Source organism: Chiloscyllium plagiosum, chromosome 13, assembly GCF_004010195.1.
Source record: "Chiloscyllium plagiosum isolate BGI_BamShark_2017 chromosome 13, ASM401019v2, whole genome shotgun sequence".
Classification (NCBI taxonomy): Eukaryota; Metazoa; Chordata; class Chondrichthyes; order Orectolobiformes; family Hemiscylliidae; genus Chiloscyllium; species Chiloscyllium plagiosum.
The window spans coordinates 15,549,474-15,573,684 of NC_057722.1; the positions used below are offsets into that span (position 1 = coordinate 15,549,474).

At 39.3% G+C, this 24,211-nt stretch overlaps 1 protein-coding gene across 2 annotated transcripts in view; it reads left to right on the top strand.

Moving 5' to 3' along the window:
- Positions 1-24,211, top strand: part of uggt1 (UDP-glucose glycoprotein glucosyltransferase 1) — a 143,260-nt gene that overhangs the window by 25,179 nt on the left and 93,870 nt on the right. For both annotated transcript variants that reach the window (XM_043701924.1, XM_043701925.1), the window contains exons 6-13: positions 2,467-2,641; positions 3,646-3,742; positions 7,815-7,893; positions 11,090-11,190; positions 19,631-19,730; positions 22,023-22,083; positions 22,994-23,085; positions 23,208-23,358. In XM_043701924.1, the coding sequence (XP_043557859.1) occupies positions 2,467-2,641; positions 3,646-3,742; positions 7,815-7,893; positions 11,090-11,190; positions 19,631-19,730; positions 22,023-22,083; positions 22,994-23,085; positions 23,208-23,358 (856 nt within the window). The remainder of the gene's footprint in view (positions 1-2,466; positions 2,642-3,645; positions 3,743-7,814; positions 7,894-11,089; positions 11,191-19,630; positions 19,731-22,022; positions 22,084-22,993; positions 23,086-23,207; positions 23,359-24,211) is intronic.

A 24,211-nucleotide genomic window follows, 5' to 3' on the forward strand; every position in this document is an offset into this window, starting at 1 on the left:
GAATGCAATTTGGTTTTGGGTGATCTAGTTTGCATCTAAAGCAGAACTTGGTATGCTTGGCCTTTAGCGTGAAGTCATAATGCTGATGTGTCATGTTGCAAAGTGAAGCATGACAAATTTTTTGAATTGTCAAGTGCAATTTCTTCATTACATGTAACCTTTTGACATTTTTTATTAAGGACTGACTGAGTTTTGTTTCATGAATGTAGTTATCAGGAAGAAATCCACATACTTGTGCTTGCTAACATTTATCAGCTCGCATGCTGTTCTCAGAATGTAACATTGTTTTCAGCCTCTAATGTTTCTGATAAGCTCATGGTTTCACATGTCCAGCATCCACCAAACGATTGATTGACTTTGTCTAAGTCACCAAGACTCATTCAATTGCAGGAATTCCACCAGGTTCCAACCACCATACGAGTTTCTCTTTCCCTTCCAGATTGATTGGAAAATCAATGTCATTTTTCATATTCTTCTTATCTTTGCTTTTCATCTGGGTCTGGAACTTGCCGAATACCCACCTCATGACATCCGCTAAGAGCTATCCTGTCTGACTTTGAAAAGGGGTGGAGAGTCAGCAATGATCACTATTTTAAATTTATTGTTCTTTCCTTCCTATGTTGAGGCTCCGTTCTGTTGATTGTTTATTTCAGGTGCTTGTGTCACAATATTTGATGCTTGTTGACATAAAAGTCTATGTTGTGAGTGGTACCTGACTATATCTATCTGGTTCATATCTGGACAAATCTATTTTTTCAAATCAATGGCTGTTTTTGCTGTTCCTCTGTACACTACGTGTTAATCTATGCTTCTTAATGCATTATCACTTAAAAAGGTTGCTAAACAACTATGCCCGTTCCAATGCCTCACTTCTAACCCAATAATGACCATATGGTCAAATTCCACGCTCCCTGCTTCTTTCAAGTTTAATCTGCAGGCTCTGGTCTCCTGCTTCCTTTTGGCCATATTGACCAATTGCTGAGGTTCTGGTCAATGATATAGCCTCCTCGCCATTGCCTCTCTTCCAGCTCAACCCTGCCTTGACTCCCTCTTAATCCATCCTCAGCTTTTCATTGCTTCTTCACTTCCTTTCACAAATTTAACAAATAGCCAAATTCCCAATCTTCCCACTTCCAGAGCAAAGCCTCTGGAGGTTTGGAGTCCTGAATCTGCTTTGTGTCTCTGACAATACTGTAGCTGTTCGTGAGCAGAGACTCAAAAGATCAACTGGTTTTTAATTTTCAAGGTCCGAACATTAATGCTACAGACCACTCCACTTTGAAGTTACCATTCAACAAACTTTGATTTATTCCCTGCCGAAAGGCTAGTTTCTATATTTTCTGAGTTGTAGCGTGAGAAGGTTTCAGATTATTTGGTAGTTTCATGTACCAAATTGTCATTCTTATTTGTGTTAAATAGAAACGTTGGACTATGAAAATAAGTATCCATATGTGGATATTTTCCAACACTATGTTGAAAGGTTAAATTTCAAAACTGCTGTCAATATTTCAATGGCATTGTTTTACAATAGCCTTACAAGCACGCTTGGGCATCTGTAGTGTGAGCTAAGGAAGCATGACGAAGCATACTTCACATGAGTAGGTTCTTAACCGTCTTTAAATTAAACCAATTAAATTAAAACAATTATACTATCTTGGAGTGACAATATTAAATAAAATGGGCCATTGAAAGGGTATATGATTCTGTGAGTCAATAAGATGAGATTTTATGATAAATATAGTAATCATTGTCAATGAGATATTTTACTCCAATGTCAATATGAAGATGAGTTTGTAAATTTCCAGTTCATCTTTTCATCTGATTGCACCTCAGTACAGCTTTATATTTGTTCCAGTAAGTTTAATGGGAAAATGCACCATAATCATGACATGCACTGATGCGGAGCAGGGTTGTCCCAGGTGCTGTCCCTTGAGTTAACTAATTTCTACTGTAGTTGGATGAATTGAATTTGGGATTAATACTTCAGAGGAAAAAACAATTATCCTGAATTCAAAAACTAAATCAGTTGATCAGTTGCTGTTGTGATGAGCACAAGATTGGTTCATTTTGATGGCTGATTTTTTTGAACTGGAAACCCACATTTACTGTCTCAAATCTGCACCTGAACAATAACTTTGAGGAGCAGCAATCTAACCACATCCTAAAGGACATGGCAGCCTTCAGGGAATGATAGCTCAAGGATAAACTATTTATAAGAGTTTATTTTTGTTATTTTTTGACTTGCTTTTTATAAATCTTCAAATTGGGTCTGAAAGTCATATCTTAGGTTTTAATTATACAATTATGAAAACAAAATAGTTTAATGGTTTCTACAATGGAAAAACTCTTTGAAATATTTAATAAAATTAACTAATTTATCAAAGTCCTTTGAAGAGAACTATTTGATGTAATTCTACTTGGAGCTTAGTCAATATTTTTAATTCTGATTTTTTTTCTTTATATCAGACCCAAGCCTTATTTGTTTAAAGGCGATCACATTGATGCATCTTTAAGGCCCGAACTTCCAGTTGTAATTCTTTATGGTGAGATCGGTACCAAAGAATTTTCCAAGTTCCACAAACTCCTTCGTTCTAAATCTGATGTTGGAAATATCAACTATGTCCTCAGACATTATGTTGCTGTAAGTAAAACAACCCGCTTCGTGATTATTCCTAATTTGCAAGTTTATTAATACTCAATCCTTGTTCATTTCTTCCTATCTGGGGAATTCATTTTAAGTATTGTGAAAGTGGTTATCATTAGGATTGGAGAAGTTTCACTTGCCAAAAAAGTGATATACTTGTTAATGACCGTATTTTACTGTGACAATTTTCTGTCCTGCCTCTGCTTACACCATTGTACCCTTCCTGGCAGATGATTCCATGGGTCACTCTAATGCCTTGCCAAGATGACCATTCCATAGGAGGACTTTGATGCAGGGTGCTGACACTAACCCTAGCTCCATTGACAGAGCTATCTGAGTTTTCCTACAGTTCAAGTTGTACGGTTTCGTTTTATTTGAGCCTCTTTGTTAGGTGGATAGCAGCAGCAAGTCATTGTCTGTATTTTATAATGTACAAAGAAAGAGTTAAGGGTTAAATATTGATAGAGCATAAGTAATTAGGTATTCAATGTTGTATTCAGTCTTGTGATGTGATAAAAGGCTTTTGAGTCAGTTGGATGGAGACTGAAGGAATGACTAATTGAAGACAGCACACATCTGGCTGTCCCTTCCATTCAGTAATAGTATAACTGGTGTCTCCTTTGTAAAGTAAGAAGGAGTTAGTTATCTGATACATTTAATTACTATTAATCAGAGTAATACTAATATTAAACTTGTTAATATATAATTTATTAAAGTAATGCTCGGGATTTGTTGCGCAGTTATCGTGTTCCTACCTCTTGGCCAGAAAATCTCAGTTCAAGTCTCCTATCAGGATATGATGGCCATGGAAGTGTGTCATGACAAACTTGTCCAAATGGAAATGAGTTCTCTGTCGACAAAACATTTTAAAAACATGAAATTTCCTACATTATTCAATTTTTGCCTAGCTGGCAAATAAATAATTACAAAATAAGCAAATGCTTAAAGTTTGTATGATTTCATTTGTTTTTATTGCATGTTTTTTGAATTTTTATTTACAGAATCCAAGTAAGGATAAGGTTTTCCTTTCTGGTTATGGAGTTGAGCTTGCCATTAAAAGCACCGAATATAAGGCCAAAGATGACACGCAAGTGACAGGTCATTGAAATAATTCACATTCTGTACAATTTCAACATTACTATAATAGCAAGTATTTTATTTAACTTGTGTACTCAAACTTGTATAAATTTCTTATTTTCATATCAAGATTAATTTTCAAATTAGAGCTTGATGCAATGATATTCATAGTCTATTACTGCTGAAGCAGCTTCATAATAATCAAAAATTACAGCATTGACTGCTGATGGAATGACAGTAGGTTATTCTGAATACTGACAGCTGCTAGTCTATGAAAGGCATCAAACAAGAGTTGGTAAGTTCTTACACCTTCAGTGAGAATAGGGGATGATGAGGTCAGATGTAGCATTCAAACTGTTACTCAGCTGGGATGAATTCAACTCAATTCATGAAGACTTCGAATTGAACCAGGATTTAGATAGCTTAATGTTGGACTGGGTGTTGCTTTTAATCGAATACCAGGCTTTCAAAGTGTTTTGCAAATAGCATTACCTTCCTTTGAAAAGGAGTGCAAATGAAATTAATTTGATTTTAGGATTTAATATTTTCAGACTGACATTTAGAATCATTGAGTTGCATAGTACGGAAACAGACCCTTTGGTCCAAAATGTCAGTGCTGACCAGCAACCTAAATTAATCTAGTCCCATTTGCAAGAACTTGACCCATATCCCTCTAAACCTTTCCTATTCATATACTCATCCAGATGCCTTTTAAATGTTGTTGTAATTATACCAACCTCCACCATTTCCTCTGAAGAGCTTATGGTTGAAACGTCGATTCTCCTGCTCTTTGGATACTGCTTGACCGGCTGTACTTTTCCAGCACCACACTCTCGACTCTGAACTCCAGCATCTGCTGTCCTCACTTTCTTATACTCCCTCTGGCAGCTCATTCAATACAGGCATTAGTCCATGTTTAAAAACATTGGCCCTTTGGTCCCTTTTAAATCTTCCCCCTCTCACCCGAAACTTATGCCCTCTAGTCCTGGACTCCCCAACCCAGGGAAAATACCTTGACTATTTATCCTACCCATGCCCCTAATGATTTTATAAACACCTATAAGGGCAGTCCTCGGCCTCCACGCCAAGGAAAACAGCCCCAGTCTATTCAGCCTCTCCATATAGCTCAAATCCTCCAACCCTGGCAACATCCTTGTAAATCTTTTCTGAACCCTTTCAAGTTACACTTCCTATAGGAGGGAGACCAGAATTACACACAATATTACAAAAGTGGCCTAACCAATGTCCTCTACAACTGCAACATGACCTCCCAATTCATATACTCAATTCTCTGACCAATAAAGGAAAGCATACTAAATGCCTTCTTCACTATCCTATCTACCTGAGACTCCACTTCAAGGTGCGATGAACCTGTGCTCCAAGATCTCTTTGTTCAGCAACAGTCCCTAGGACTTACCATTAAGTGTATAGGTTTTGCCCTGATTCTAAATTTAAACTCCATCTGCCACTCCTCAGCCCATTGACCTATCTGATCAAGATCCCATTGTACTCTGCGGTAACCTTCTTCGCTGTCCACTACACCTCCAATTTTGATGTCATCTGCAAACTTATTAACTATACATTCTATGTTCACATCCAAATCATTTATATAAATGATGAAAAGCAGTGGACCCAGTACCAATCCTTGTGGCACACCACCAGGCACAGGCCTCCAGTCTGAAAAGCAGCCCTCCATCACCACCCTCTGTCTTCCACCTTTGAGCCAGTTCTGTATCCATATGGCTAATTCTATCTGTATCCCACGAGACCTGACTCTGCTAACCAGTGTACCATGAGGAACCTTGTTGAATGCCTTACTGAAGTCCAGATAGATCGCATCCACCACTCTGCCTTCACCAATCCTATTTGTTACTTCAAAAAAGCTCGATCAAGATAATGATTTATTGACCCAAAACTACAGAGTTGTAAATATGTAAGTGATTTAAAGCAAGTATGACTTTAGTAGAAGGATTTATTCTCTTTTTGTCAACAAACAAAATATCAAACTTTTAAAAAGATTAGGATTTGAAATTTGTTTTTATGTTGAACTTGTTAAGTTCTAACTGCTGATGACTGGTCAGGAACTGAACAGTCTGGGGGATTACCTTACATTCATGGCCCTTTCTACAAATGTAATCTATCGCTGAGCAGTATTCAATGATTGCATTTTATAACTGAAGTGTGAAATCTGACACCTTTACTTCAGTACTCAAGATATAATAGTCAGCATTCCATTAAACTCTTTGTTTTTTTCTCTGTATTGGTTGAAGACATTTTATATTATCTATGTATTCTACCTGGACCTCCAGTCTTTCTAGTTTTACATTGCTGATAAAATACCCTTTTCTAACCCTCTTGCATGTTCACAATGTGTAACCTGACATTTGCCTATATTGAAATTTATTTACCACAGTTTTGTCGATTCAATTAATTTATTAATATTTTCACAATTTTATGCTCCCATTTTCACTGTTTAAAATGGGAGAAAGTGAGGTCTGCAGATGCTGGAGATCAAAGTTGAAACTTTATTGCTGGAACAGCACAGCAGGTCAGGCAGCATCCAGGGAACAGGAGATTCGACGTTTCGGGCACAGGCCCTTCTTCAGGAATCTGAAGAAGGGCCTGTGCCCGAAACGTCGAATCTCCTGTTCCCTGGATGCTGCCTGACCTGCTGTGCTGTTCCAGCAATAAAGTTTCAACTCACTGTTTAAAATGCCAACTATCTTTGTGTAATTGGCAAATGTGTGTTTTTCTCTCCTGTTATCTAAGTTGTTAGTTGACACTTCAGCACAGGTCCCTATGAGGTATCATAAGTCACATCCAGCTAATGAGTATTTTTTTATTTATGCCTATTGTTTCTCCTGCTGCTCAGTAAAATTCCTCATCAATCATTTTCTTTATTTCATGGGCTTAAGCTTCAACTAACAGTATCTTTATCAAATATGTTCTGGAATTTTGTTAGAAACAGCATTGATTGCCATTCCTTGTCTCGATTACTTAAGACACTTTTTAAAAAAAAAGAATCAGATTCACGAGACTTGACCTACCTTTTAGATATACATGTCTGGTCGCAGATCAGCTGAAAATATTCAGTGTTCATCCATTGTACACTTAATTATAGATGCAATTGATTTCCTGACAATGGATTTTAGGTGAACTTGCCAATGGTTCCTTGATTTCCCACTCTTACGCTTGATACTGAAGTGAAATATAGTTTTTAAAGTTTATGGTTTCTGAATCGAGAAAACTCTGAGGATTATAGTTGGGGTATCAGCCATGTTTTCATCCAGTTCTTCAGAAGACCTGAAATAAAAACCTACTTTCTCTGGGTTTGTCACACTTTAGTGCCATTATTTTGTTTAGCAATGGTATTTTGATTGCATTAATTTTGGTGAATGCTTGTTCCTAATTCAATGCTACTTTTCTTGGAATTTTTGGCACACTGACCTCTTTATCGTAATTAGTAATTATTCGATATGTCTGCTAAGAACATTTTCTTCATTGACAATGTCACTGGTATTGTGTTTTTTAAATGCTGTTGCTCCTGTCCACCCTCTGTTTCCTACGGTTTTGGAAATATTTTTCGTGTTGAGTTTGCTTTCCCTTGTAATTTTCATTTTCCCTTTTGTAGCTGTTACTTATTTTGTCAACTTCTGCCATACTTTGTATCCTTTCCCTTCACAAGGATCTGTGCTTTTTTTTTGACTTTTGTGTGTTTTTTTTACTTTTCATGTTGTCTCTTTAATCATTCAAGATTTCCTTTTGGCAGGAGAGCTCTTGACCCTTCAGCATGTAAACTGTTACTGTATCATGTTAAATTCTTTTTTGAACATCCATTACAGTTCTTCTGTCATTGTACCCATCAGCAAATTCCCTTAGCCCCAGAAATAAATACAGAAAATGTCAGAGAAATTCTGCAGGTGCTGGTAATGTGTGGAGACAGAAACAAAGTTAACGTTTTGTGTCATATCGGACTTGCTTTTTCCATAGACATGCTGAGTTTCTCCAGCATTTTGTTTGCTTTGGATTTCCAACATCAGTATTTTGCTTTTAGCCCTCACCTCTACCCTTTTTTTTTAACATTGTCTTACAGGCTCTGAACTAAATGCCACTGTGATAAATGAAAATGATCCTGTTGATGAAGTCCAAGGTTTCCTCTTCGGAAAGCTGAAGTAAGAATCTGCTTAAAGAAATTGGGTTGCTATGAAATTTGCCTCAAACCATTTGCCCATATTCTAACAAGTAGTTTGATGATCTTCAAAGAAATAAGGCACATTTATGTGTAAATGTCAGTTAAGGAATTTTATTTTAGTGGCACTTGTTACCTTAAGATTTATTTTACTTTAAAGTGGTTCACCTGCACAGATTGCCTGCACAAAGCTAGCTGGTAGTCTAAATATTAAGCTACAAAATCAAACTGTTTCAAATGAAGTAGAGATTATAGGTATCTCCCTATAGAGAAAATAATGCACAAAATACACTGATAATTAGTTCCTCTACAAATGTGAACAGAATCAATATCTGGTTATGATCAAACTGGAAATTATATAGCTAAGTAGCGATCAATGTTAGCCAGCAATTTCATCCCATTTCAACCTTGGGAATACCAATTATGGCACACACTGAATCCAGTCGAATAATACAGACGGAAAGATGAGGTTAATCTATTTTCTGTATTAAGAGTTGAAAATAATATTTTTGACAACTTTGGAACTTTCTTGTGCTTACCTTTAACCTCTTGTCAGTTGAGGTTGATATAAATTATTTTTACATTTTGGGAAGTGGAAGTTCCCAAGCGTTAACGCATAATTATTACTATATATTAAAATTGTATAGAAGTATTGATCCCTTTTTAAAGGTTACACTCAAAGGTATTGTGTTTATGAACAGTGGTATAAAGAAGAACTTCAATAATTATTGGATTCAGTACCGAGGGCTACCTTTCTGATTCAGTATGTGGATGTACCTACTAGGGACGCAAAAAACTTGACCTACTCTTGGGAAATAAGGCAGGGCAGGTGACTGAGGTGTCAGTGGGGGAGCACTTTGGGGCCACTAGTTTTAAAATAGTGATGGAAAAGGATAGACCAGATTTAAAAGTTGAAGTTCTAAACTGGAGGAAGGCCAATTTTGACAGTATCAGGCAAGACCTTTCAAAAGCTGATTGGGCACAGATGTTTGCAGGCAAAGGTACGGCTGGAAACCGTACCTTCAGAATGGGAAGCCTTCAGAAATGAGATAACAAGAGTCCAGAGAAAGTATATTCCTGTCAGGGTGAAAGGGAAGGCTGGTAGGTATAGGGAATGCTGGATGACTAAAGAAATTGAGGGTTTGGTTAAGAACAAAAAGGAAGCATATGTCAGGTAAAGACAGGATAGATCGAGTGAATCCTAAGAAGAGTATAAAGGCAGTAGGAGTATACTTAAGAGGGAAATCAGGAGGGCAAATAAGGGACATGAGATAGCTTTGGCAAATAGAGTTAAGGAGAATCCAAAGGGTTTTTACAAATACATTAAGGACAAAAGGGTAACGAGGGAGAGAATAGGGCACCTTAAAAATCAGCAAGGCGGTCTTTGTGTGGAGCCGCAGAAGATGGGGGAGATACTAAACAAGTATTTTGCATCAGTATTTACTGTGGAAAAGGACATGGAGGATATAGAATGTAGGGAAATAGATGGTGACATCTTGAAAAATGTTCATATTACAGAGGAGGAAGTGCTGGATGTCTTGAAACATGTAAAGGTGGATAAATTCCCAGGACCTGATCAGGTGTACCCTAGACCTCTGTGGGAAGCTTGGGAAGTGATTGGTGGACCTCTGATTGAGATATTTGTATCATCGATAGTCACAGGTGAGGTGCCAGAAGACTGGAGGTTGGCTAACGTGGTGCCACTGTTTAAGAAAGGTGGTAAGGACAAGCCAGGGAACTATAGACCAGTGAGCCTGACGTCAGTGGTAGGCAAGTTGTTGGAGGGAATCTTGAGGGACTGGATGTACAAGTATTTAGAAAGGCAAGGACTGATTTGGGATAGTCAGCATGGGAAATCATACCTCACAAATTTTATTAAGTTTTTTGAAGAAGTAACAAAGAGGATTGATGAGGGCAGAGCAGTAGATGTGATCTATATGAACTTCAGTAAGGCGTTCAACAAGGCTCCCCATGGGAGACTGATGAGCAAGGTTAGATCTCACGGAATACAAGGAGAACTAGCCATTTGGATACAAAACTAGCTCAAAGGTAGAAGACAGAGGGTGGTGGAGGGTTATTTTTCAGACTACAGACCTGTGACCAGTGGAGTGCCACAAGGATCGCTCTGGGTCCACTACTTTTTGTCATTTACATAAATAATTTGGATGGAAGCATAAGAGGTACAGTTAGTAAGTTTGCTGATGACACCAAAATTGGAGGTGTAGTCGACAGTGAAGAAGGTTACCTCAGATTACAATGGGTTCTTGATCAGATGGGCCAATGGGCTGAGAAGTGGCAGGTGGAGTTTAATTTAGATAAATGTGATGTGCTGTATTTTGGGAAAGCAAATCTTAGCAGGACTTATTCATTTAATGGTAAGGACCTCAGGAGTGCAGGTTCATAGCTCCTTGAAAGTGGTGTCGCATGTAGATAGGGTAATGAAGAAGGCGTTTGGTATGCTTTCTTTTATTGGTCAGAGTATTGAGTACAGGAGTTGGGTGATCCTGTTGCGGCTGTGCAGGGCATTGGTTAGACCACTGTAGGAATATTGCATGCAGTTCTGGTCTCCTTCCTATTGGAAAGATGTCGTGAAACTTGAAAGGGTTCAGAAAAGATTTACAAGGATGTTGCCAGGGTTGGAGTATTTGATCTATCGGGAGAGGTTGAATAGGCTGGGGCTGTTTTCCCTGGAGCATCAGAGGCTGAGGGGTGACCTCATAGAGGTTTACAAATCATGAGGGGTATGGATAGGATAAATAGACAAAGTCTTTTCCTTGGGGTTGGGGTGTCCATAACTAGAGGACATAGGTTTAGGGTGAGTGGGGAAAGATATAAAAGAGACCTAAGAGGCAACGTTTTCACACAGAGGATGGTACATGTATGGAGTGAGCTGCCAGAGGAAGTGGTGGAGGCTGGTACAGTTGCAACATTTAAAAGGCATCTGGGTGGTAATAGGACTAGGAAGGGTTTGGAGGGATATGGGCTGGGTGCTGGCAGGTGGGACTAGATTGGATTGGGATATCTGGTCGGCATGAACAGGTTGGACTGAGGGGTCTGTTTCCGTGCTGTACATTTGTGACTCTATGACCTGAAGTACAGTGAAGTTTTGCAACTTTGTGCCACTGTCTTATTGGTAAATTTATTTTATAGTAATTGCAGTTTTGCTTCTTTCTTGGTAGACAGCTGTATCCTGAGATCAAGGAGCAACTCCAGGAACTGAGGAAGCACCTGATTGAAAGTACAAATGAGATGGCACCTCTCAAAGTCTGGCAGCTGCAAGGTGAGCTGAGAGCAGTGTTGTCAGATTTTGAGCTGTCATAAAATTGTCAGTGTCTCCTGGAAACAACTTGTTCATTTAATTATGAAGCTTGTACACATTCTTAAATTGTGTGATGCAAACACCAGTTTATTTTCAAAGAACATGTTGATGTAGGCAATTGAAACCACAAAATCAGGTCCTCATTGTTATATGATGCTCACCACAGCGCATCATTGTATAAGATCCATCTGATTAAAATATTAAAATATGAAAGATAGCTACTAAATTAGTCTGGAGCAGTGTCTTTTAGAGCAGTAAGACTGCTATTTTTAGTAGATTTTTGAGGTGCAAAGATGGCCTTTAGACAAGTTTCTGATATCGACACTGGTTCTAATGTAATAAGCGTTTTGTCGGGTTCCAAGCAATCGATTGTGATTGGGGACTCTCCAGTCAGAGGCATAGAAAACGTTTCTGAGGCCAGCAGCGAAAAATCAGAATGGTGTGTTGCCTCCTTGGTGCCAGGATCAAAGATATCTCAGAGAGGGTGCAGAATATTCTCATAGGAGAGTGGGACCAGCAGGAGGTCATTGTACGCATTGGAACTAACGACATAGGAAGGGAAAAGGTTGAGATTCTGAAGGGAGAATATAGAAAGTTAGGTAGGAGTTTAAAAAGGAGATCCTCGAGGGTTGTAATATCTGGATTACTTCCAGTGCAATGGGATAGTGAGGGTAGGAATACGAGGATAGAGCAGATGAATGCGTGGCTGGCGGGGGGGGGAAGGGTTTACATTTCTGGATCATTGGAATCTCTTCTGGGTTAGAAGTGACCTGTGTAAGAAGGACAGATAGCACGAGAATTGGAAGGGGACTAATAAACTGGCAGGAAGATTTGCAAGAGCTGCTTGGGAGGATTTAAACGAATAATGTAGGAGGGTGGGACTCAGAGGCATGACACCTCAACTGCAATATTCAATGCTCTGACCAATAAAGGAAAGAATACCAAACATCTTCACTATCCTATCTACCTGCTCCATGGTCTCTTTGTTCAGCAACACTCCCTAGGACCTTACCATTAAGTGTATAAGTCCTACTCTAATTTGCTGTTCAAAAATGTAGCACCTCCACAGTTATCTAAATTTAAACTCCATCTTCCACTCCGCAGCCCATTGGCACATCTAATCAAGATCCTGTTGTACACTGAGGTAACCTGCTTCGTTGTCCTCTACACCTCCAATTTTGGTGTCATCTGCAAACTTAACAACTATACCTCCTATGTTCACATCCATATCATTTATATAAATGACGAAAAGTAGTGAACCCAACACCGATCCTTGTGGCACTCCACTGGTCACAGGACTCCAGTTTGAAAAGCAACCCTCCACCACCACCCTCTGTCTCTTACCTTTGAACCAGTTCTGTCTCCAAATGGCTAGTTCTCCCTGTATTCCATGAGATCTAACCTCGCTAACCAATCTTCCATGAGTAACCTTGTCAAACGCCTTACAGAGGTGCATATAGATCATATCTACCACTCTGTCCTCATCAATCCTCTTTGTTGCTTCTTCAAAAAAAACTTAATCAAGTTCGTGAGACATGATTTCCCATGCACAAAGTCATGCTAACTCTCCCTAATCAGTGCTTGCCTTTCCAATTGCCTGTAAATCCTGTTCCTTAGCATTCTCTCCAACACGTTACCCACCACCGACGTCATTCTCACTGGTCTATATTTACCTGTCTTTTCCTGACCACCTTTCTTAAATAGTGGCACCACAGTAGCCAATCTCCAGTCTTCCGGCACCTCTCCCGTGACTATCGATGATACAAATATCTCAGCAAGGGGCCCACCAATCACTTCCCTAGCATCGCACAGAGTTTCTAGGGTACACCAGATCAGGTCCTGGGGACTTATCCATTTTTATACATTTCAAGACATCCAGCAACAACACCTCTGTAGTATGGACATTTTTCAAGATGTCACCATCTATTTCCCCACATTCTATATCTTCCATGTCCTTTTCCATAGTAAACACTGATGCAAAATCTTCATTTAGTATCTTTCCCATCGCCTGCGGCTCCACACAAAGGCTGCCTTGCTGATCTTTGAGGGGCCCTATTCTCTCCCTAGTTACCCTTTTACCCTTAATCATAAAATCCCTTTGCATTCTCCTTAACTCTATTTGCCAAAGTTATTGCATGTCCCCTTTTTGCCCTCCTGATTTCCCTCTTAAGTGTGCTCCTACTGCACTGTCTATGCCTGACATATGCTTCCTTCTTTTTCTTAACCAAAACTCAATTTCTCTAGTCATCAAGCATTCCCTACACCTACCAGCCTTTCCTTTTCACCCTAACAGGAATATACTATCTCTGGATTCTTTTTATCTCATTTTTGAAGTCTTCCCATTTTCCAGCCGTCCCTTTACCCACGAACATCTGCCATTAATCAACTTTTGAAAGTTCTTGTCTAATACTGTCAAAATTGGCCTTTCTCCAATTTAGAACTTCAACTTTTATATCTGGTCTATCCTTTTTCATCACTATTTTCAAACTAATAGAATTATGGTCGCTGGCCCCAAAGTTCTCCCCTACTGACACCTCGGTCACCTGCCCTGCCTTACGTCCCAAATGTAGGTTACATTTTGCACCTTCTCTAGTCGGTACCTCCACATACTGAATCAGAAAATTTCCTTGTACACACTTAACAAATTCCTCTCCATCTAAACCCTTAACACTATGGCAGTCACAGTCTATGTTTGAAAATTTAAAATCCCCTGTCATAACTACCCTATTACTCTTACAGATAACTGAAATCTCCTTACAAATTTGTTTCTCAATTTTCTGTTGACTAGTAGGACGTCTATTATACAATCCCAATAAGGTGATCATCCCTTTCTTATTTTTCAGTTCCACCCAAATAGCTTCCCTAGATGTATTCCAAGGAAAATCCTCGCTAAATGTACCAGTAATGCCATCCCTTATAAAATACGCCACTCCCCCTCCTCTCTTGCCCCGCCTTTCTATCCTTCCTCTAGTATTGGTATCCTGGAACATTAAGCTGCCAGTCCTGTCCATCCCTGAGCCACGTTTCTATAATTGCTTTGATCTGCCAGTCCATGTTGCTCACCATATCCCCAGTTCATCTGCCTTCCCTGTTCGGCCTCTAGTTAGTAATGCAGTCTAATTTATCAGTCCTAACTTGTTCTCTACTTTGTCCTCCCTGCCCTGACTGTGTGTTTGTTTGACTCACACTGCTTTTCCCAACTGTACCAGTCTCAGATTCATCTCTTTCTTCACTATTTCCCTGGGTTCCCCCCCCCCCCAACATCTGTCCCCCACCTTTCTAGTTTAAATCCTCCCAAGCAGCTCCAACAAATCTCCCTGCCAATGTATTAGTCCCCTTCCAATTCAGGTGCAATCTGTCCACTTTGTGCAGGTCACTTCTACCCAGAAGAGTTTCCAAGATCCAGAAATGTGAATCCTTCTCCCCTGCACCAGCTCCTCAGCCACGCATTCATCTGCTCCATCTTCCAATTCCTAACCCCACGAGCTTGTAGCACTGGAATTAATCCAGATATTACTAACATCGAGGATGTCCTTTTAAAATTCCTGCCTAACTTTTTATATTCTCCCTTCAGAATCTCATCCTTTCTCTTCCAATGTCGTTAGTTCCAATGTGTACAATGATCTCCTGCTGGTCTCCCCTTTGAGAATATTCTACCCTCTCTGAGATATTTTTCATCCTGGCGTCAGCAAGGCAATACACCATTCTGATTTTTCGCTGCTGACCGCAGAAGCATCTGTCTGTGCCTCTGACTGGAGAGTCCCCTACCACAATCGATCACTTGGAACCTGACCTACCCCTCATTACTTTAGAGCCAGTATTGATACCAGAATCTTGGCTGTTTGCGATATGTTCTCCTTAGAGTCTATCTCCCCCTCCATTTTCTAAAACAAGATAATTGTTTGAGATGAGAATAGCCACAGGAGACTCCTACACTACCTACCTCCCTTCCTACCTTTCCTGGAGTCAACCCATCTACCTGAATGTGTCTGCGGCTTTTCTCCCTTCCTGTAACTGCTATCCATCACACCCCTTAGTTCTTGTAAATTTCTCATTGCCTCTAACAGCCGCTCCAACCAATCCATCTAATTTGATAGGATTCGCAACCAAAGACACTTCCTGCAGACATAATCATCAGTAACTTGGAAATTCTCCTTAAACTCCCACATCTGACAGGAAGAGCATATCATTCTACTAAAGGCCATCCTTGCTCCTTCACAATCTACAGACCCAGAAAATAGAACCCCTTTTTTTTTGCTCTAAAAAGTGTTCCAGGCTAACTTATTACTTACGATTTATATTTTAAAAATTTAATGAAGAAACAGATCTCAATAAAATATAAAATCAAGAAAGAACCATCTGTACTCACTACTGTAGACTTGCAGCAAGGTTCTACTTTTAAAAACTATGCACTTATCTGTTCCTGTGCTGAGCTCTCCCACACGGGTTCCTCCAACGTCAACTGTGAATTTCGCTGTTTGTTAATTTTTCCGAGACGCACACTCATATCCAGAGATAAATGAACTCAAACAGCAATGGCAGTAACTGCCTTGTCTCAGAGAAAAAAAAATTACAAGGAAGTTGCCAGGATTGAAGGATTTGAGCTATACGAAGAGGCTGATTAGGCTGGGGCTTTTTTTTCTGGAGCATCGGAGGCTGAGGGATGATCTTATAGAAGTTTATAAAATCATGAGAGGCATGGATTGGGTAAATAGACAAGGTCTTTTCCTTGGGTTGGGAGAGTCCAGAACTAGAGAGCGTAGGTTTATGGTGAGCGGGGAAAGATTTAAAAGGGACCTAAGGGCTAACTTTTTGACCGTAAAGGGTAGTGCGTGCATTGAATGAGCTGTCAGAGGAAATGGTGGAGGCTGGTACAATTACAGCACTTAAAAGGCATCTGGATGGGTATATGAATAGGAACGGTTTAGAAGGGTATGGGCCAAGTGCTGGCAAATGGGGCTAGATTAATTTTGGATATCTGGTTGGCATGGATGAACCAGAGTTGGACTGAAGGGTCTGTTTCTGTGTTGTACATCTCTATACTTTATGAAGGAACAGAAAATCTGTTTCCTGGTAGGGATCTACAGTGTTATTGTCCTAGTTAAATGACCTGATGGTCTTAACCAGAACAAAGTCTTATTAAAATATGATAGCAACTGGGTATAAATTACATTTGTATGATACGCGTAACTAAGAAGACTGAGGGAGACCTTGATGTTCGATCTTACTACTTGAAGGTCCAAAGCTGTTTACTGAGTGCTGCTTAATGCACTCCTCTTTAAGAACCTTACACCGTTATACAAAATTGATGTTTTGATGACCCCAATCACTATTGTGATTAATACTATTGGAAGGATAAAGTTAGAAGTCACACGACACCAGGTTATAGTTCAACAGATTTATTTGGAAGCACCATCTTTCGAAGCACGGCTCCTTCATCAGGTCTATAATCTGGTTTTGTGTGATTTTTAACTTTGTTCACCCCAGTCCAACTCTGGCACCTCCAAGTCATTACGAAGATATTCATTTTGTCACACGCTTGTCATTCTTGCTGCACGTTCTCATTCCCCCACCCCATTGTAATAATTCACATTGGCTTGCAATTCCTTTAAAGCTCCCTTTTTTAGTTTTGAGAACGACAGATGGGTTACATAGAACCCCTACAGTGTGGAAACAAGTCATTTGGCCCAACAAGTCCACATTGACACTCCAAAGAGTGACCCACGCAAACCCATTACCTTACCCTATAATTACCCTTGACTAATGCACCTAACCTACACATTCCTGAACACTATGGCCAGTTTTAAGCATGGCCAATTCACCCAACCTGCACATCTTTGGATTGTGGGAGGAAACCGGAGCACCCAGAGGAAAGCCATGCAGACACTGGGATTATGTGCAAACTCCACACAGACAGGTTGGAATTGAACCTGGGTGCCTGGCACTGTGAAGCAGCAGTGCTAACCACTGAGTCACCATCTGCTTAGTTGCTCTGATGGAACTGACGGTGTTGACCATTTGCCTTCTACAAGTACTAGGTGATGACCTCAGTTTGACAAACGTGGAATGTTAAACTGTGAGAGATGAGAGCAGATGACAACAGTGGGGTTTGTTTTTACAGACCTATACTTAGATTGACTGACTTCACTGACTGTTGAATTTATTTTGATCACCTGAAGATTATAGTATTATGCGTCCTCATACAATGCAATTCACTCCTGGGATTAAAAAAGTGCATTCCAAGTCTATTGAATGACCAGGAACATAGGCAATTGGATCAAGTCATTTCAGATTTAAATCTGCTTAAGTCTGTTTCTCAACTAAGCAGCTGTCTTTTTAAAGTTCATTTTCACCAAGTACTTGATGAATGGAACAAAAATTAAGGATACTTCTGACTGAATTGTGTTGCGTATTGTGCCCGGCAAGAATTTTCATAACAGTAAAGCATTTCTGCTTTGCTTTTTTAATGGAAAAATGGAGGCCATGCAAGTTACTAAAGAAATGCTTCAGCTATGTGCTCCTCAGAAAATTAATGTTTTTTTTAAAAGAAGAATTCCTGCAGCATATCTTGTAAGTGGCCTGCTTTTACTATCTCCATATGCTTCTTCCGTTTGCTTATGGACAGGCATGAAGCTGAATTCTACAATGATGGAACAATTTTAAACTGATGTTGAGGCAAGGAAAATGGAAATGAGGACACTGTTACTAGCTTCAAACGATTAACTTATTAAATGACTACAGAGATGCCAGAATCCCGTTATAAAGTCACCCTTTATTTATTAGTGCACAGTACACTTGCTATAGCCAGCCAGCTCACAGTCATTCCCCTAAATAGAGGAGATTTTAAAGCTCCTGGTTTTATATATAATTTTTTTTTGAGGAGATTCTTATCTCCTGGTTATATTGGTCAGCCTAGGCTTTCCTGATTTGCCCATGTTAATAACCCCAATCAAGAACCTTGCGGTCAACAAGGTCCATCTCATCCCAATCACTATAATTGAGAAGAACATTTCAAAGAAGATAGTAAATAGATTTAGCTTAAAGCCAGTATATTTTACAAATTTGTTTACTGGATGACTCAGAATTATCTGCCAAAAGGGAGGAAGTGCAATAGTTTGTGCAAGCAGAATATCCCCTTTTAATTTGAGGTTGACTTTGGTTTACCCAAGCAATCAATTTATTTCAAGAATGATTTGCATTTATCAACACCTTTTTCATGATCTCTGGAGCAGCCACATACATACTATGGTTAGAAGTGCAGGTCAGAGGCTAGGAATTCTGTGGAGATTAGCCCCTGTCTTCTCAGTGCCTGTCCATCATCTACAAGGCACAAGTCGGGGATATGCTGGAGTACTCTCCAGTTGTCTGCATTTTGCAATTCAAACAATCTAGCAGCTCAGCACCACCCAGGGAAAAAAAACAACTCGCATGATTGGCAGTCCATACACCACCTTCAATGTTCACCCCCTTCACTGTCACATTGTGCAGCAATGTGTACATCTACAAAATGGGTTAAGGCAATTCACCCAGGATCCTCTGACAACATGCCCTCTGCCACCTAGAAAACCAAGCAACAGTTGGATGGGGGCATAATTACCTGCAAGTTTAAGGTGCATACCATCTTGACTTGGGAATACCTCACTGTCATAATCCTCAAAGTCCCTTCCTAATCTTACAGTTACACCCAAGGACTGCAGCGGTGCAAGAAAACAACTTGCCAACACCATATTGAGACCCATTTGCCTTAGGCAGTAATGGCTGGCAAAGGTGATGAAACTCAATCTTGTGAAGAAACTTTTTAAAATGAATCCGTTGAAATGATGGAGAGCAAGGCAGGATCCTACTCATTGAGGTGTGTGTGGGATTAAAAATTCCACTGGTTTAAAAACGTCTGTTAATTCCTCATGTAGGCCAACTTTGGTTGAGAGAATAACTGGATGACTGGCTCACCAGCCACTTCCTGTCACAGAAAAGAGATTTGCTTTTGCCCTTCCCCTATAGGTCAGATTTAATGGTTTGCATAATCTAGTCTCATTAATTTGAAACAAAAAGCCCCAAGAGGTGTGACTGGAGAACATAGCAGAACTGATATTTACTGTTTTCATTTAAAAAGAAAATGTAGATTTGAAACAAATTCCTTGAACTCTAAGTCATGTGTGAAAAAGTGCTTTTGATATCAGTCCTAAATTAATTGTTTACCAGTTTGGACCTTTACTACCTTGTCTGACTTTCACTGTTTCATTTGCAATAATGTTGTGAATTTATCTTTTCCATTTCCTTAACTATCTTAAATAACATTCTGCTTCTTCAATCCAGGCCGAAGATTTTAAGGTGCTATGCAGCTTCTAGCCATTAATTCCTTGAATAGTAATGAAGTTTTTATGTCTGTTTATTTTGACAGATCTAAGCTTCCAAGCTGCTGCTCGAATCTTGGCTGCACCTACAGATGATGCTTTGATAGTTATGCGTGATTTGAGCCAGAATTTTCCCACTAAGGCCAGGTATTATGATAGATCATTATTTATTGATGTAATCCGCATTTATCTAATATTGATAAAATTATATTTACCCTTAATTATTTTGCTCTAAAATAATGGTGGGACCAGTGGTGCTCACTATTTATGTGCATATTGAGTTGCAACTTCCACTGAATGCAAATGCACAGTGAAGCTCAGAAATGTGGAAATTGATGTTCGAGGTATTTCCTGTGAAAATAGAACTTTGTGCCCTTCTCCTTGGAAAGAGTTCAGAGGCAGCCAGATGTTACAGTGGGCTGTGAGAAAGGCCTGCCTTTGTTCACTGGCACTTTAAGAAAAGAAAGCCCACATACCAAACCATGCCAATATGTCTTCCCACTCTCATCACCCTTTGTATCCTTTGCGCCAACTTGTCAAATCATAACGAGCCGTTCCTCTGATCACCACCACCTTTTGCTCTTATAGTGTCTGTACCAAATCACTTGGTACTCCACATGGTAAGTCCTCAGAAGTCATGTTGAATTTAAAGAAAGTTTGTAACTGTACATTGCTTTTAAAGAAAGAGATGTTCATTGATAACAAATGCAGTTCCTACATTTAACTCCTTTTAATCACTTATAAACCCTAACATATCTGTTCATCATCCCATTTCAAAGATTTCGTAAGGATTTAGAGCTGTCAATCAAGCTGAATTGACAAGCACCCAATTGTGATCATAATAGGTTGTGAAATCCATCATATAGCACTAATCTCTGTATGACAACCCTTGGATATGTGTCAACAGACTGAGTGAGACAGAAAGTACTGATTTTTTAAAAAACTCGCTTCAGATATTTTGCTCAATCAAATGTTTAAAGAACAGGAGAGTTAAATGTGTTAATAGCTCCCTTGATGATTCCATTGCCACATGTAAGCCTACTTGCAAAAGGGATTATCTGTTTCCCAAAGGTTTTCATGGATCTCTCCCAAAGGGGATCCTACCTTGCAAGTGATTCTGGTCGGTCTACACTACAGAACTTGCCAGCAAAAATGGATCTGGCTAAAGGCATCTGGGCTGGAACATGTGCAGTTGTCTGTGTGAACTGTGGGTGTGTGAAGTGCAAGCCACTTCCTTTTCCAAACTGTGAAAATTGCATGGACTGAGTTCAAAGGGTGAGATTTCTGGATTCTGTCCTTTGGCACAATTTTAGGTTCTGACCCTAAGCATGCTTTTAATGATGTCGATAAGCTTTAATTATTACCATACCATCTTGCTGCTACTGAAAGTTAGCTTCTATTTCCCTTGTTCCAGTTTTTAGCTATTATTAGAGATTTAATTATTTATGTTAGCTCTTCTCTTAAGATTAATTTTTGTATCAGACTTTGCATTAAATTATGTATTCTAACTGATACTTCCTGATTAAAATGCTGCACCTCCATTTAATAATTCTGTTTGCTTGAGGGGATTTTGTTTTTTGTCCTGTTATTTCATGTCCTAGATCGTTGCATAGAAGTTAATTGTGTGTCCCTCAAATATTTACTTGATAATTAAAACAGCTTGGAAAGTCTAAAGGACTTTTTCACTGATCATAATTTTCAAGGTATATTTAATTTGATCGTATTCAGAGTTCATGTTGTATGAGTGCAAGAGTCATAAGAACAGGAATAGGCCATTCAGCCCCTTGAGTCTGTTCCACCATTCAATGAGATCTGGGCTAATCTGTAGCCTAACTCTATATATCTGTCTTTTCAGTCTCATATGTGGGAGTTTATCAAATACCTTCTGAAAGTCCAGAAACCAGCATCCATAGACATTCCTCTGTCCATGACCTTAGTCACCTCCTCAAAAGATTCTCTAAGGTTTGTCAGGTATAACTTATCTGTCATGAATCCATGCTGGTTTTCCCTGATTGACTGAAAATTTTCAAATTACCGCATACTTGACTATAGATTACGACAATTTCCCCACCATAAATGTTGGGTGAACTGGTCTGAAATTCCCTGGTTTTCCTCTTCTGCCCTTAAAAACCATCATGACATGAGACATTGGAAGAGTAGCATAGAGTTTGTTTCCTCTGGAAATAGATATTCCATGATTCATTTGGTGACATTCTCATTGTTGGAGTTCACAGGAATAAATATTTAATCCTTGGTCTGGATTATTAGAGGCTATGAAAAGTTACTAAGTGCATTAAACTGAATATAGAAAAAAATACAGTTCATAAATTGTTAATTGAGAATCTAATAGATCCCGTTTGTTATCTAAAAATCCATGATTAATTGAGTTTCTCAATTACAGAATTAATGTTCGATGCTTTCTGTTTTTCAAATACACAGGTCCATAACCAGAACTGTTGTGAACTCTGATATGAGGAGGGAAATAGAAGAACATCAACAAGTAAGTGTGCATTTAATATTCTGTCATTCTGCTCCAAATAATTGCTATTGTAGACTGAAAAACAGAGTTCTTCTGAATACGACGCTCTTTTGTGAGAATTCTGAAGTAGCTTGAATTGATGCTTTTTGTTGTTTAAATTTTATGCTTTTTCTTTTGAAACATTTTTGTAGTGCTTCCAGTGTGCCTGAAAGTGGGGTTGAGTTACCGGCTGGTCAGTAAGAATCTTTAGTCTAGTATAGCTGCTCTGGTTTCTCCATTCATCCATGTGTTTCTATATCCCTGCTTCCCAGACCGACACACTTAGCCCTCTGCCCATGTGGAGTAACAAGCTGGTGTGTGTATTTTTTTTCCTTATCGTTGGACATTGGCAAATTACAGAAACAGTGGAGGGATTGAATGCATTCAGAACATGAGCAAGTGATAAAGTTAAATTGCTTTTTCTGTTATTATGGAATAGGAACTACAAATGCTGCTGATGTGGCCATCATTTCAATGCTGATTTAAAATTGCATTTATTTGTCACCATCCCCACTTAAGGAAGTGAGTATTTAATTGTGCTTTTGTTCCAAAGGCAACCATTCATTTTGTACAATTAATGATTGTGTTTAAACATTTAACTGTCGAGGCATGACAGTTGATGAGTTGATTAATAATCAGGACCCTGAATAATTCAAAAAAATTTCCTCCTCCCTATCTCTCACTGAGGGCTGGTAATGCTTATCTCACCATCCAAAATCCTTCTTTGCTCAGGGTCAGCAAACAGCAGAGTGGGTAGCTCACTGGGTATGCTTCAACTTGCATCTTGCAAAAACAAATCGGTGAATTAGGGGATTAAAATAGAAATTTTATGCTGAATGAGGAGGAATTGCATGAAACATTTTTGGTAGTCATTCTTTACTTTTACTTTCAGACCTTCAAAGAAAACTTTGGCCTTCATCCAGGTGACTCTGCACTTTTCATCAATGGCCTTAGTATTGATCTTGATGTGCAAGATATCTTCAGGTATGAGAAGCCAGTCTATTACAACATATGCAAATAAATTAAAACACACATACAAATTGTAGAAATTAGGCAGCGTCAGTTTCTTATCAAAGTTCATTGTTCTGTCTTAATGTGTTTGCCAGTGTTCTGGACTTACTGCGCAATGAAGCCCGTCTCATGGAAGGTCTGCATGATCTGGGAATTCAGGGGGATGAACTGCATGAATTACTGAAGTTAAATGTACAGCCAGCAGATTCTGATTATGGTGTAGAGATTCGCAACCCAGCTATCTATGTAAGTTTGATTATCCTGTATCCTTGGCATTGTTATTTATTATTCAAACGAGGCTGTTTGCTGAAGACAGACCATCAAGTTTGCTTGCTATTCAATGAGATCATGGCTGATCTGACAATCCTCGACTCCACTTTCCTGCCTTATTTCCATAATAAAGAACAAAGGAAATTTACAGACCAGGAACAGGCCCTTTGGCCCTCCGATCCAAATGTACTGTCTCAACCTGTGGTCCAATTCCTAAGCATTTGTATCCCTCTGCTCCCCACCTACTCATGCATCTGTGCATACGCATCTTAAATGAATCTACCGTGCCTGCCTCTACTACCTCTGCCAGCAACGTGTTCCAAACGCCCACCACTCTGTGTGAAGTACTTGCCACGTGTATCCCCCTTAAACTTTCTACCTCTCACCTTGAAAGCATGATCTCTCAATATTGAATCCTTCACCCTGGGAAAAAGCTTGTCTATACCCTTCATGATTTTGTAAACCTCAATCAGGTCCCCCCTCAATCTCCTTTTTTCAAGTGAAAATAAACCTAACCTACTCAACCTCTTTTCATAGCTAGCACCTTCCATGCCAGGCAACATCCTCATAAACCTTCTCTGCACCCTTTCCAAAGCGTCCACATCCTTTTGATAATGTGGTGACCAGAACTATACACAGTATTCTAAATGCAGCCAAACCAATGTCTTGTACAATTTTAACATGACTTGCCAGCTCTTATACTCAATACCCTGTCCAATGAAGGCAAGCATACTATATGCCTTCTTGACCACTCTATCCACTTGTGCAGCAAACTTCAGGGTACAATGGACCTGCACTCCCAGATCTCTCTGCCCATCAACTTTTCCTA